General features: G+C 35.1%; 1 protein-coding gene across 2 annotated transcripts in view; it reads right to left on the bottom strand.

Moving 5' to 3' along the window:
* eif2a (eukaryotic translation initiation factor 2A) overlaps positions 1-14,623 on the bottom strand; it is a 25,435-nt gene extending 10,812 nt beyond the window's left edge. The window contains exon 1 of one of the 2 annotated variants that reach the window (XR_012593174.1): positions 14,507-14,623. Coding sequence is in view for 1 of the 2 variants with exons in the window: in XM_074628584.1 (XP_074484685.1) it covers positions 14,507-14,534 (28 nt within the window). In the remaining variant the exon portion in view is untranslated. The remainder of the gene's footprint in view (positions 1-14,506) is intronic. The other variant, XM_074628584.1, reaches the window with a different exon arrangement.
* Between the last annotated feature and the right edge of the window lie 341 nt (positions 14,624-14,964).

Genomic DNA, 14,964 nt, shown 5'->3' with positions numbered 1-14,964 from the left:
GCTACATTAATGTGTTCATCACTTTGTTTTAATAATCTGTTAAAGTTATTAAATACTGGTAGTGGAGTAAAAGGTACAGTATTGACTGAGATGTGTCAAAACTGGACCCTGGAGGAGAAGTACAACATGGAAACTACAAGTACCTCAGACTTCTACTTAAGAACAGTACTTGAGTAGATCTACTTGAGTAGAAGTACTTGAGTAGATGTACTTGAGTACATCTACTTGAGTAGATGTACTCGAGTAGAAGTACTTGAGTAGAAGTACTTGAGTAGATGTACTCGAGTAGAAGTACTTGAGTAGATGTACTCGAGTAGAAGTACTTCAGTAGATGTACTTGAGTAGATGTACTTGAGTAGATGTACTTGAGTAGATGTACTTGAGTAGATGTACTCGAGTAGAAGTACTTGAGTAGATGTACTTGAGTAGAAGTACTTCAGTAGATGTACTTGAGTAGATGTACTTGAGTAGATGTACTTGAGTAGATGTACTTGAGTAGATGTACTCGAGTAGAAGTACTTGAGTAGATGTACTTGAGTAGAAGTACTTGAGTAGAAGTACTTGAGTAGATGTACTTGAGTAGAAGTACTTGAGTAGATGTACTTGAGTAGATGTACTCGAGTAGAAGTACTTGAGTAGATGTACTTGAGTAGAAGTACTTGAGTAGATGTACTTGAGTAGATGTACTTGAGTAGAAGTACTTGAGTAGATGTACTTGAGTAGATGTACTTGAGTAGATGTACTTGAGTAGAAGTACTTGAGTAGATGTACTTGAGTACATCTACTTGAGTAGATGTACTCGAGTAGAAGTACTTGAGTAGATGTACTCGAGTAGAAGTACTTCAGTAGATGTACTTGAGTAGAAGTACTTGAGTAGATGTACTTGAGTAGAAGTACTTGAGTAGATGTACTTGAGTAGATGTACTTGAGTAGATGTACTTGAGTAGAAGTACTTGAGTAGATGTACTTGAGTAGAAGTACTTGAGTAGATGTACTTGAGTAGATGTACTCGAGTAGAAGTACTTGAGTAGATGTACTTGAGTAGAAGTACTTGAGTAGATGTACTTGAGTAGATGTACTCGAGTAGAAGTACTTGAGTAGATGTACTTGAGTAGAAGTACTTGAGTAGATGTACTTGAGTAGATGTACTTGAGTAGATGTACTTGAGTAGATGTACTTGAGTAGATGTACTTGAGTACATCTACTTGAGTAGATGTACTCGAGTAGAAGTACTTGAGTAGATGTACTTGAGTAGATGTACTCGAGTAGAAGTACTTGAGTAGATGTACTCGAGTAGAAGTACTTGAGTAGATGTACTTGAGTAGAAGTACTTGAGTAGAAGTACTTGAGTAGATGTACTTGAGTAGATGTACTTGAGTACATCTACTTGAGTAGATGTACTCAAGTAGAAGTACTTGAGTAGATGTACTTGAGTAGATGTACTTGAGTAGAAGTACTTGAGTAGATGTACTTGAGTAGAAGTACTTGAGTAGATGTACTTGAGTAGAAGTACTTGAGTAGAAGTACTTGAGTAGATGTACTTGAGTAGATGTACTTGAGTAGATGTACTTGAGTACATCTACTTGAGTAGATGTACTCAAGTAGAAGTACTTGAGTAGATGTACTTGAGTAGATGTACTTGAGTAGATGTACTTGAGTAGATGTACTCGAGTAGAAGTACTTGAGTAGATGTACTCGAGTAGAAGTACTTGAGTAGATGTACTCGAGTAGAAGTACTTGAGTAGATGTACTCGAGTAGAAGTACTTGAGTAGATGTACTTGAGTACATCTACTTGAGTAGATGTACTCAAGTAGAAGTACTTGAGTAGATGTACTTGAGTAGATGTACTCGAGTAGAAGTACTTGAGTAGATGTACTTGAGTAGATGTACTCGAGTAGAAGTACTTGAGTAGAAGTACTTGAGTAGATGTACTTGAGTAGAAGTACTTGAGTAGATGTACTTGAGTAGATGTACTTGAGTAGATGTACTTGAGTACATCTACTTGAGTAGATGTACTCGAGTAGAAGTACTTGAGTAGATGTACTTGAGTAGATGTACTCGAGTAGAAGTACTTGAGTAGATGTACTTGAGTAGAAGTACTTGAGTAGATGTACTTGAGTAGAAGTACTTGAGTAGATGTACTTGAGTAGATGTACTTGAGTAGATGTACTTGAGTACATCTACTTGAGTAGATGTACTCAAGTAGAAGTACTTGAGTAGATGTACTTGAGTAGATGTACTTGAGTAGAAGTACTTGAGTAGATGTACTTGAGTAGATGTACTTGAGTAGAAGTACTTGAGTAGATGTACTTGAGTAGATGTACTTGAGTAGAAGTACTTGAGTAGAAGTACTTGAGTAGATGTACTTGAGTAGATGTACTTGAGTAGATGCACTTAGTTCCAGCGTGCTGAGAGTCGGTGATATTAGAGAGCGGACCGCCAGATGCAGACTGACAGGATGACCGTTAACAGACTGGATTGTTACCCAAGGAATGTTAACAAATCCTCCTCCTATCACACCTCGTCTCCTATCACACCTCGTATCCTATCACACCTCGTCTCCTATCACACCTCGTCTCCTATCACACCTCGTATCCTATCACACCTCGTCTCCTATCACACCTCGTCTCCTATCACACCTCGTATCCTATCACACCTCGTCTCCTATCACAGCTCGTCTCCTATCACACCTCGTATCCTATCACACCTCGTATCCTATCACACCTCGTCTCCTATCACACCTCTTCTCCTATCACACCTAGTCTCCTATCACACCTCGTCTCCTATCACACCTCGTCTCCTATCACACCTCGTATCCTATCACACCTCGTCTCCTATCACACCTCGTCTCCTATCACAGCTCGTCTCCTATCACACCTCGTATCCTATCACACCTCGTATCCTATCACACCTCGTCTCCTATCACACCTTGTCTCCTATCACACCTCGTCTCCTATCACACCTAGTATTCTATCACACCTAGTCTCCTATCACACCTCCTATCACACCTCGTCTCCTATCACACCTCGTCTCCTATCACACCTCCTATCACACCTCGTCTCCTATCACACCTCGTCTCCTATCACACCTCCTATCACACCTCGTCTCCTATCACACCTCGTCTCCTATCACAGCTCGTCTCCTATCACACCTCGTATCCTATCACACCTCGTCTCCTATCACACCTCATCATATCACACCTCGTATCCTATCACACCTCGTATCACGGCTCATCTCCTATCACACCTCGTATCACGGCTCGTCTCCTATCACACCTCGTATCACGGCTCATCTCCTATCACACCTCGTATCACGGCTCGTCTCCTATCACACCTCGTATCACGGCTCGTCTCCTATCACACCTCGTCTCCTATCACATCTCGTATCACAGCTCGTCTCCTATCACACCTCGTCTCCTATCACACCTTGTATCCTATCACACCTCGTATCCTATCACACCTCGTATCACAGCTCGTCTCCTATCACACCTCGTATCCTAACACACCTCGTATCCTATCACACCTCGTATCACAGCTCGTCTCCTATCACAGCTCGTCTCCTATCACACCTCCTATCCTATCACACCTCGTATCCTATCACACCTCGTATCACAGCTCGTCTCCTATCACACCTCGTCTCCTATCACACCTCGTATCCTATCACACCTCGTATCACAGCTCGTCTCCTATCACACCTCGTATCACAGCTCGTCTCCTATCACACCTCGTCTCCTTTCACACCTCGTCTCCTGTCACACCTCGTCTCCTATCAAACCTCGTCTCCTTTCACACCTCGTCTCCTATCACACCTCGTCTCCTATCACACCTCGTATCACACCTCGTCTCCTTTCACACCTCGTCTCCTATCACACCTCGTCTCCTATCACACCTCCTATCACACCTCGTCTCCTATCACACCTCGTCTCCTATCACAGCTCGTCTCCTATCACACCTCGTATCCTATCACACCTCGTCTCCTATCACACCTCATCATATCACACCTCGTATCCTATCACACCTCGTATCACGGCTCATCTCCTATCACACCTCGTATCACGGCTCGTCTCCTATCACACCTCGTCTCCTATCACATCTCGTATCACAGCTCGTCTCCTATCACACCTCGTATCCTATCACACCTCGTATCACAGCTCGTCTCCTATCACACCTCGTCTCCTATCACACCTCGTATCCTATCACACCTCGTATCACAGCTCGTCTCCTATCACACCTCGTATCCTATCACACCTCGTATCCTATCACACCTCGTATCACAGCTCGTCTCCTATCACACCTCCTATCCTATCACACCTCGTATCCTATCACACCTCGTATCACAGCTCGTCTCCTATCACACCTCGTATCCTATCACACCTCGTATCACAGCTCGTCTCCTATCACACCTCGTATCACAGCTCGTCTCCTATCACACCTCGTCTCCTTTCACACCTCGTCTCCTGTCACACCTCGTCTCCTATCACACCTCGTCTCCTTTCACACCTAATCTCCTATCACACCTCGTCTCCTATCACACCTCGTATCACAGCTCGTCTCCTGTCACACCTCGTCTTCTGTCACACCTCGTCTCCTGTCACACCTCGTCTCCTTTCACACCTCGTCTCCTGTCATACTTCGTCTCCTGTCACACCTAGTCTCCTATCACACCTCGTCTCCTATCACACCTCGTATCACAGCTCGTCTCCTATCACACCTCGTCTCCTATCAAACCTTGTCTCCTATCACACCTCGTATCACAGCTCGTCTCCTTTCACACCTCGTCTCCTGTCACACCTCGTCTCCTTTCACACCTCGTCTCCTGTCACACCTCGTCTCCTGTCACACCTCGTCTCCTGTCATATCTCGTCTCCTTTCACACCGTGTCTCCTATCACACCTCGTCTCCTTTCACACCTCGTCTCCTTTCACACCTCGTCTCCTATCACACCTCGTCTCCTATCACACCTCGTATCACAGCTCGTCTCCTGTCACACCTCGTCTCCTGTCACACCTCGTCGCCTATCACACCTCGTCTCCTATCACACCTCGTCTCCTATCACACCTCGTCTCCTATCACACCTCGTATCCTATCACACCTCGTATCCTATCACACCTCGTATCACAGCTCGTCTCCTATCACACCTCGTATCCTAACACACCTCGTATCCTATCACACCTCGTATCACAGCTCGTCTCCTATCACACCTCGTATCCTATCACACCTCGTATCACAGCTCGTATCCTATCACACCTCGTATCACAGCTCGTCTCCTGTCACACCTCGTCTCCTATCACACCTCGTCTCCTATCACACCTCCTATCCTATCACACCTCGTATCCTATCACACCTCGTATCACAGCTCGTCTCCTATCACACCTCGTATCCTATCACACCTCGTATCCTATCACACCTCGTATCACAGCTCGTCTCCTATCACACCTCCTATCCTATCACACCTCGTATCACAGCTCGTCTCCTATCACACCTCGTCTCCTATCACACCTCGTATCCTATCACACCTCGTATCACAGCTCGTCTCCTATCACACCTCGTATCACAGCTCGTCTCCTATCACACCTCGTCTCCTTTCACACCTCGTCTCCTGTCACACCTCGTCTCCTATCACACCTCGTCTCCTTTCACACCTCGTCTCCTATCACACCTCGTCTCCTATCACACCTCGTATCACAGCTCGTCTCCTGTCACACCTCGTCTTCTGTCACACCTCGTCTCCTTTCACACCTCGTCTCCTGTCACACTTCGTCTCCTGTCACACCTAGTCTCCTATCACACCTCGTCTCCTATCACACCTCGTCTCCTATCACACCTCGTATCACAGCTTGTCTCCTATCACACCTCGTCTCCTATCAAACCTTGTCTCCTATCACACCTCGTATCACAGCTCGTCTCCTTTCACACCTCGTCTCCTGTCACACCTCGTCTCCTTTCACACCTCGTCTCCTGTCACACCTCGTATCCTTTCACACCTCGTCTCCTGTCACACCTCGTCTCCTGTCACACCTCGTCTCCTGTCATATCTCGTCTCCTTTCACACCGTGTCTCCTATCACACCTCGTCTCCTTTCACACCTCGTCTCCTTTCACACCTCGTCTCCTTTCACACCTCGTCTCCTATCACACCTCGTATCACAGCTCGTCTCCTGTCACACCTCGTCGCCTATCACACCTCGTCTCCTATCACAACTCGTATCACAGCTCGTCTCCTATCACACCTCGTCTCCTGTCACACCTCGTCTCCTTTCACACCTCGTCTCCTGTCACACTTCATCTCCTGACACACCTCGTCTCCTATCACACTTCGTCTCCTATCATACCTCGTATCACACCTCGTCTCCTATCATACCTCGTCTACTATCACACCTCGTCTCCTATCACACCTCGTCTCCCACAACCTCCAGTGGGTGGCTGGGACTTTAGTGACTTCAGTGACTTTAGTGAAATCAAAATTTACAAAACAATTAGAAATCTGTTTAATCACATCTCATACCCTATAGTATAGTATAGTATAATATAGTATAGTATAATATAGTATAGTATAATATAGTATAATATAGTATAGTATAATATAGTATAGTATAGTATAATATAGTATAGTATAGTATAATATAGTATAGTATAATATAGTATAGTATAATATAGTATAATATAGTATAGTATAATATAGTATAGTATAGTATAATATAGTATAGTATAGTATAGTATAGTATAGTATAATATAGTATAGTATAATATAGTATAGTATAATATAGTATAATATAGTATAGTATAATATAGTATAGTATAGTATAATATAGTATAGTATAGTATAGTATAGTATAGTATAGTATAATATAGTATAGTATAATATAGTATAGTATAATATAGTATAATATAATATAGTATAATATAGTATAGTATAATATAGTATAGTATAGTATAATATAGTATAGTATAGTATAATATAGTATAGTATAGTATAATATAGTATAATATAGTATAATATAGTATAGTATAGTATAATATAGTATAGTATAATATAATATAGTATAATATAGTATAATATAGTATAGTATAGTATAGTATAATAGAGTATAGTATAGTATAATATAGTATAGTATAATATAGTATAGTATAATATAGTATAATATAGTATAGTATAATATAGTATAGTATAATATAGTATAGTATAGTATAATATAGTATAATATAGTATAGTATAATATAGTATAGTATAGTATAATATAGTATAGTATAATATAGTATAGTATAATATATTATAATATAGTATAGTATAATATAGTATTGTATAGTATAGTATAATATAGTATAGTATAATATAATATAGTATAATATAGTATAGTATAATATAGTATAGTATAATATAGTATAGTATAATATAGTATAGTATAGTATAATATAGTATAGTATAATATAGTATAGTATAGTATAATATAGTATAGTATAGTATAATATAGTATAGTATAATATAGTATAATATAGTATAGTATAGTATAGTATAATATAGTATAGTATAATATAGTATAGTATAGTATAATATAGTATAATATGGTATAGTATAATATAGTATAGTATAGTATAATATAGTATAGTATAATATAGTATAGTATAGTATAATATAGTATAGTATAATATAGTATAGTATAGTATAGTATAATATAGTATAGTATAATATAGTATAGTATAGTATAATATAGTATAATATAGTATAGTATAATATAGTATAATATAGTATAGTATAGTATAATATAGTATAGTATAATATAGTATAGTATAATATAGTATAGTATAGTATAATATAGTATAATATAGTATAGTATAATATAGTATAATATAATATAGTATAGTATAATATAGTATAATATAGTATAGTATAGTATAATATAGTATAGTATAATATAGTATAGTATAGTATAATATAGTATAATATAGTATAGTATAGTATAGTATAATATAGTATAATATAGTATAGTATAATATAGTATAGTATAATATAGTATAGTATAATATAGTATAATATAGTATAGTATAGTATAATATAGTATAGTATAGTATAATATAGTATAATATAGTATAATATAGTATAGTATAGTATAATATAATATAGTATAGTATAATATAGTATAGTATAATATAGTATAGTATAATATAGTATAATATAGTATAGTATAGTATAATATAGTATAGTATAGTATAATATAGTATAGTATAGTATAGTATAGTATAGCATAATATAGTATCATATAGTATAGTATAGTATAATATAGTATAGTATAGTATAGTATAATATAGTATCATATAGTATAGTATAGTATAATATAGTATAGTATAGTATAGTATAATATAGTATCATATAGTATAATATAGTATAATATAGTATAGTATAGTATAATATAGTATAGTATAATATAGTATAGTATAGTATAGTATAGTATAATATAGTATAATATAGTATAGTATAGTATAGTATAGTATAATATAGTATAATATAGTATAGTATAGTATAGTATAATATAGTATAGTATAGTATAATATAGTATAATATAGTATAGTATAGTATAATATAGTATAGTATAGTATAATATAGTATAGTATAGTATAGTATAGTATAATATAGTATAGTATAATATAGTATAGTATAATATAGTATAGTATAATATAGTATAATATAGTATAGTATAGTATAATATAGTATAGTATAGTATAATATAGTATAGTATAGTATAATATAGTATAGTATAATATAGTATAGTATAATATAGTATAGTATAATATAGTATAATATAGTATAGTATAATATAGTATAGTATAGTATAATATAGTATAGTATAGTATAGTATAGTATAGTATAATATAGTATCATATAGTATAGTATAGTATAATATAGTATAGTATAGTATAGTATAGTATAATATAGTATAGTATAGTATAATATAGTATAGTATAGTATAGTATAGTATAATATAGTATAGTATAATATAGTATAGTATAATATAGTATAGTATAGTATAGTATAATATAGTATAATATAGTATCATATAGTATAGTATAGTATAATATAGTATAGTATAGTATAGTATAATATAGTATAATATAGTATAGTATAGTATAGTATAATATAGTATCATATAGTATAATATAGTATAATATAGTATAGTATAATATAGTATAGTATAATATAGTATAGTATAGTATAGTATAGTATAATATAGTATAATATAGTATAGTATAGTATAGTATAATATAGTATAATATAGTATAGTATAGTATAGTATAGTATAATATAGTATAGTATAGTATAGTATAGTATAATATAGTATAGTATAGTATAGTATAGTATAATATAGTATAATATAGTATAGTATAGTATAGTATAATACTATACCTATATAGATAGGTATAGTATAGTATAGTATAATATAGTATAGTATAGTATAGTATAGTATAATATAGTATAATATAGTATAGTATAGTATAGTATAGTATAATATAGTATAGTATAGTATAGTATAGTATAATATAGTATAGTATAGTATAGTATAATATAGTATAGTATAGTATAGTATAATATAGTATAGTATAATATAGTATAGTATAGTATAATATAGTATAGTATAGTATAGTATAGTATAGTATAATATAGTATAGTATAGTATAATATAGTATAATATAGTATAATATAGTATAGTATAGTATAATATAGTATAGTATAGTATAATATAGTATAGTATAGTATAGTATAGTATAATATAGTATAATATAGTATAATATAGTATAATATAGTATAGTATAGTATAATATAGTATAGTATAGTATAGTATAATATAGTATAGTATAGTATAATATAGTATAGTATAGTATAGTATAGTATAGTATAGTATAGTATCTATCCCTATAGTATCCTACAGAATCTCAATTACACAAATCTATCAGAAAGAAACTCTTCACGTTACCAACTACATATCTTAAAATCCCCCAGAACTCCCAAAGCAAAAGAAATCCATTTTAACATATTAAACGGAGTGTATTATATCTATATCTATATCTATTTATATTTATATTTATATAGATAGATATAGATATAGATATAGATATCGATATATATCCATCCAGTGATTTGTTGCGACAACGATTTGGAATTGAAACCAATAACTGTGTATTTTGTGATGATTCTGAAACTACTGATCATTTATGTTGTCATTGTATTCTGGAGCTTCATGGCTTCATATATACATGATATACATATACATATATACATGACTGACCTAATCTAAAGTTTCTCATCTGGAGGACTTCTCTCTAAACGACATTGTTTACGGTGTTTATGTTGTTTACGGTGTTTATGTTGTTTATGGTGTTTACGTTGTTTACGGTGTTTACGTTGTTTATGGTGTTTACGTTGTTTACGGTGTTTACGTTTTTTACGTTGTTTACGTTGTTTACGGTGTTTATGTTGTTTACGGTGTTTATGTTGTTTATGGTGTTTACGGTGTTTACGTTGTTTACGTTGTTTACGGTGTTTACGTTTTTTACGTTGTTTACGTTGTTTACGGTGTTTATGTTGTTTATGGTGTTTACGGTGTTTATGTTGTTTATGGTGTTTACGGTGTTTACGGTGTTTACGTTTTTTACGTTGTTTACGGTGTTTATGTTGTTTACGGTGTTTACGGTGTTTATGTTGTTTATGGTGTTTACGGTGTTTACGGTGTTTACGTTTTTTACGTTGTTTACGGTGTTTATGTTGTTTACGGTGTTTATGTTTTTACGTGTTTACGGTGTTTATGTTGTTTATGGTGTTTACGGTGTTGATGGACAATAACAAAGAGGACTTTCTGCTGACATTCTCATTCTTGGAAAATTGTATTTGCACAAATCCAAGTATATGAAAGGTAAACCTGGTTTAATGTGTTTCATTCTGAGTTTCTTTCTGACATAAAAGCCCTTAAAGTCATGAAAAACAACATGCATTGAAACTTCTTAGTATAATAGAAGAATATGAATTACAGGTACAGCCCTATAGCCCTTAATTTATTATTATTATTAATATTATTATTATTATTATTATTAATATGAATTACAGGTACAGCCCTATAGCCCTTAATTTATTATTATTATTATTATTATTAATATTAATATGAATTACAGGTACAGCCCTTAATTTATTATTATTATTATTATTATTATTAATATGAATTACAGGTACAGCCCTATAGCCCTTAATTTATTATTATTATTATTATTATTAATATGAATTACAGGTACAGCCCTATAGCCCTTAATTTATTATTATTATTATTATTATTATTAATATGAATTACAGGTACAGCCCTATAGCCCTTAATTTAATTTATTATTATTATTATTAATATGAATTACAGGTACAGCCCTATAGCCCTTAATTTAATTTATTATTATTAATATTAATATGAATTACAGGTACAGCCCTATAGTCCTTAATTTAATTTATTATTATTATTATTATTATTAATATGAATTACAGGTACAGCCCTATAGCCCTTAATTTAATTTATTATTATTAATAATAATATGAATTACAGGTACAGCCCTATAGTCCTTCATTTAATTTATTATTATTATTATTATTATTAATATGAATTACAGGTACAGCCCTATAGCCCTTCATTTAATGTATTATTATTTTCATGTATAATTGTATATATTGTATTTGTTCTTGTCTTTAACTCTAATGCAGTGATCTATGAACTCTAATGCAGTGATCTATGAACTCTAATGCAGTGATCTATGAACTGTAATGCAGTGATCTATGAACTCTAATGCAGTGATCTAAATGATCTATGAACTGTAATGCAGTGATCTATGAACTGTAATGCAGTGATCTATGAACTGTAATGCAGTGATCTAAATGATCTATGAACTGTAATGCAGTGATCTATGAACTCTAATGCAGTGATCTATGAACTGTAATGCAGTGATCTAAATGATCTATGAACTGTAATGCAGTGATCTATGAACTCTAATGCAGTGATCTATGAACTCTAATGCAGTGATCTATGAACTGTAATGCAGTGATCTATGAACTCTAATGCAGTGATCTATGAACTCTAATGCAGTGATCTATGAACTGTAATGCAGTGATCTATGAACTGTAATGCAGTGATCTATGAACTCTAATGCAGTGAACTATGAACTCTAATGCAGTGAACTATGAACTCTAATGCAGTGATCTAAATGATCTATGAACTTTAATGCAGTGATCTAAATGATCTATGAACTCTAATGCAGTGATCTAAATGATCTGTGAGCTCTAAAGCAGTGATCTAAATGATCTGTGAGCTCTAAAGCAGTGATCTAAATGATCTGTGAACTCTAATACAGTGATCTGTGAGCTCTAAAGCAGTGATCTAAATGATCTGTGAGCTCTAATGCAGTGATCTAAATGATCGTGAGCTCTAATGCAGTGATCTAAATGATCTGTGAGCTCTAAAGCAGTGATCAAAATGATTTGTGAGCTCTAATGCAGTGATCTAAATGATCGTGAGCTCTAATGCAGTGATCTAAATGATCTGTGAGCTCTAATGCAGTGATCTAAATGATCTGTGAGCTCTAAAGCAGTGATCTAAATGATCTATGAACTCTAATGCAGTGATCTAAATGATCTGTGAGCTCTAATGCAGTGATCTAAATGATCTGTGAGCTCTAAAGCAGTGATCTAAATGATCTGTGAGCTCTAATGCAGTGATCTGTGAGCTCTAAAGCAGTGATCTGAATGATCTGTGAGCTCTAATGCAGTGATCTAAATGATCTGTGAGCTCTAATGCAGTGATCTAAATGATCTGTGAGCTCTAATGCAGTGATCTAAATGATCTGTGAGCTCTAAAGCAGCGATCTAAATGATCTGTGAGCTCTAATGCAGCGATCTAAATGATCTGTGAGCTCTAAAGCAGTGATCTAAATGATCTGTGAGCTCTAATGCAGCGATCTAAATGATCTGTGAGCTCTAATGCAGTGATCTAAATGATCTGAGCGCTCTAATGCAGTGATCTAAATGATCTGAGCGCTCTAAAGCAGTGATCTAAATGATCTGAGAGCTCTAATGCAGTGATCTAAATGATCTGTGAGCTCTAATGCAGTGATCTAAATGATCTGAGAGCTCTAATGCAGTGATCTAAATGATCTGAGAGCTCTAATGCAGTGATCTAAATGATCTGTGAGCTCTAATGCAGTGATCTAAATGATCTGTGAGCTCTAATGCAGTGATCTAAATGATCTGTGAGCTCTAAAGCAGTGATCTAAATGATCTGTGAGCTCTAATGCAGCGATCTAAATGATCTGTGAGCTCTAAAGCAGTGATCTAAATGATCTGTGAGCTCTAATGCAGCGATCTAAATGATCTGTGAGCTCTAATGCAGTGATCTAAATGATCTGAGCGCTCTAAAGCAGTGATCTAAATGATCTATGAACTCTAATGCAGTGATCTAAATGATCTGTGAGCTCTAAAGCAGTGATCTAAATGATCTGAGAGCTCTAAAGCAGTGATCTAAATGATCTGAGAGCTCTAATGCAGTGATCTAAATGATCTGTGAGCTCTAATGCAGTGATCTAAATGATCTGAGAGCTCTAATGCAGTGATCTAAATGATCTGTGAGCTCTAATGCAGTGATCTAAATGATCTGTGAGCTCTAATGCAGTGATCTAAATGATCTGTGAGCTCTAATGCAGTGATCTAAATGATCTGAGAGCTCTAATGCAGTGATCTAAATGATCTGGGAGCGCTAAAGCAGTGATCTAAATGATCTGTGAACTCTAATACAGTGATCTAAATGATCTGAGAGCTCTAATGCAGTGATCTGAGAGCTCTAATGCAGTGATCTAAATGATCTGAGAGCTCTAATACAGTGATCTAAATGATCTGAGAGCTCTAATGCAGTGATCTGAGAGCTCTAATGCAGTGATCTAAATGATCTGAGAGCTCTAAAGCAGTGATCTAAATGATCTGAGAGCTCTAATGCAGTGATCTAAATGATCTGAGAGCTCTAATGCAGTGATCTAAATGATCTGAGAGCTCTAATGCAGTGATCTAAATGATCTGAGAGCTCTAATGCAGTGATCTAAATGATCTGAGAGCTCTAATGCAGTGATCTAAATGATCTGAGACTTGTTGGTTGTAAATTTGAATTAGTTTAATTTAATTAAAAAGCCTGTATGTTACTGGTGGATTTGATTTAAGCCGAATGAACGTGCGTGTTGTCGTGGTTCCAGTGCAGTGCGTGGTGTTCTGTGAGGTCGTGCGTGAGTCGTGTGAACGCGCATCAGCAGCAGAATGAAGCAGATTGTGAACGGAGTCTGGTGCGAGTCTCTCTGTGAGTCTCTCTGCTCTCTAACAGCCCGCTGGAGCCCGGAGGCCGGCGGCAGGGTAACCGGTAACACGTCTGTCGGTGTCACCGGTTGAATGAAACACTTTAAACACTCTAAACACTTTAAACACTTTAAATAAACCTGAGATCACCCACCTGCTAGCAGCGGGATGGGGGGCGCCATGTTTGCGTGTACCGGAAGAAGGAAGGCTGTCTCCCGGAAATACGTCAGAGCAGAAGTAGGCGGGCCTCTCAGTGCCACATCAGCAAACTGTCCGTCAGTCTGCTGCGACGCGTCATCAACAACGCGTCTTCAACAACACTTTAAAACACTTATACTAATTTATTATTTATTATAGCGTCTTTATATCACCAACCAGCGAGCTGAGCTCAATTAATAACAAACAGCTTGATTTTATAAAAAGTTAAACTTCAGAAGCTGCGTCAAGTTACTGAGGGTGAGGGGACTTCCGCTTTCAAAGTAAAAGACCAGTGTGTTAAAGGACCAGTGTGTACCAATTAGAGGATCTATGGATCTATATATCATATTAATAACTATGTTTTCTTTAGTTTATAATCACCTGATAATAATAAGAATCATGTTTTCATTACAC

This window comes from Sebastes fasciatus, unplaced genomic scaffold (assembly GCF_043250625.1).
Source record: "Sebastes fasciatus isolate fSebFas1 unplaced genomic scaffold, fSebFas1.pri Scaffold_56, whole genome shotgun sequence".
Classification (NCBI taxonomy): Eukaryota; Metazoa; Chordata; class Actinopteri; order Perciformes; family Sebastidae; genus Sebastes; species Sebastes fasciatus.
The sequence above is the reverse complement of the archived record's forward strand: the minus strand, read 5'-3'. Positions and strand labels throughout refer to the sequence as shown.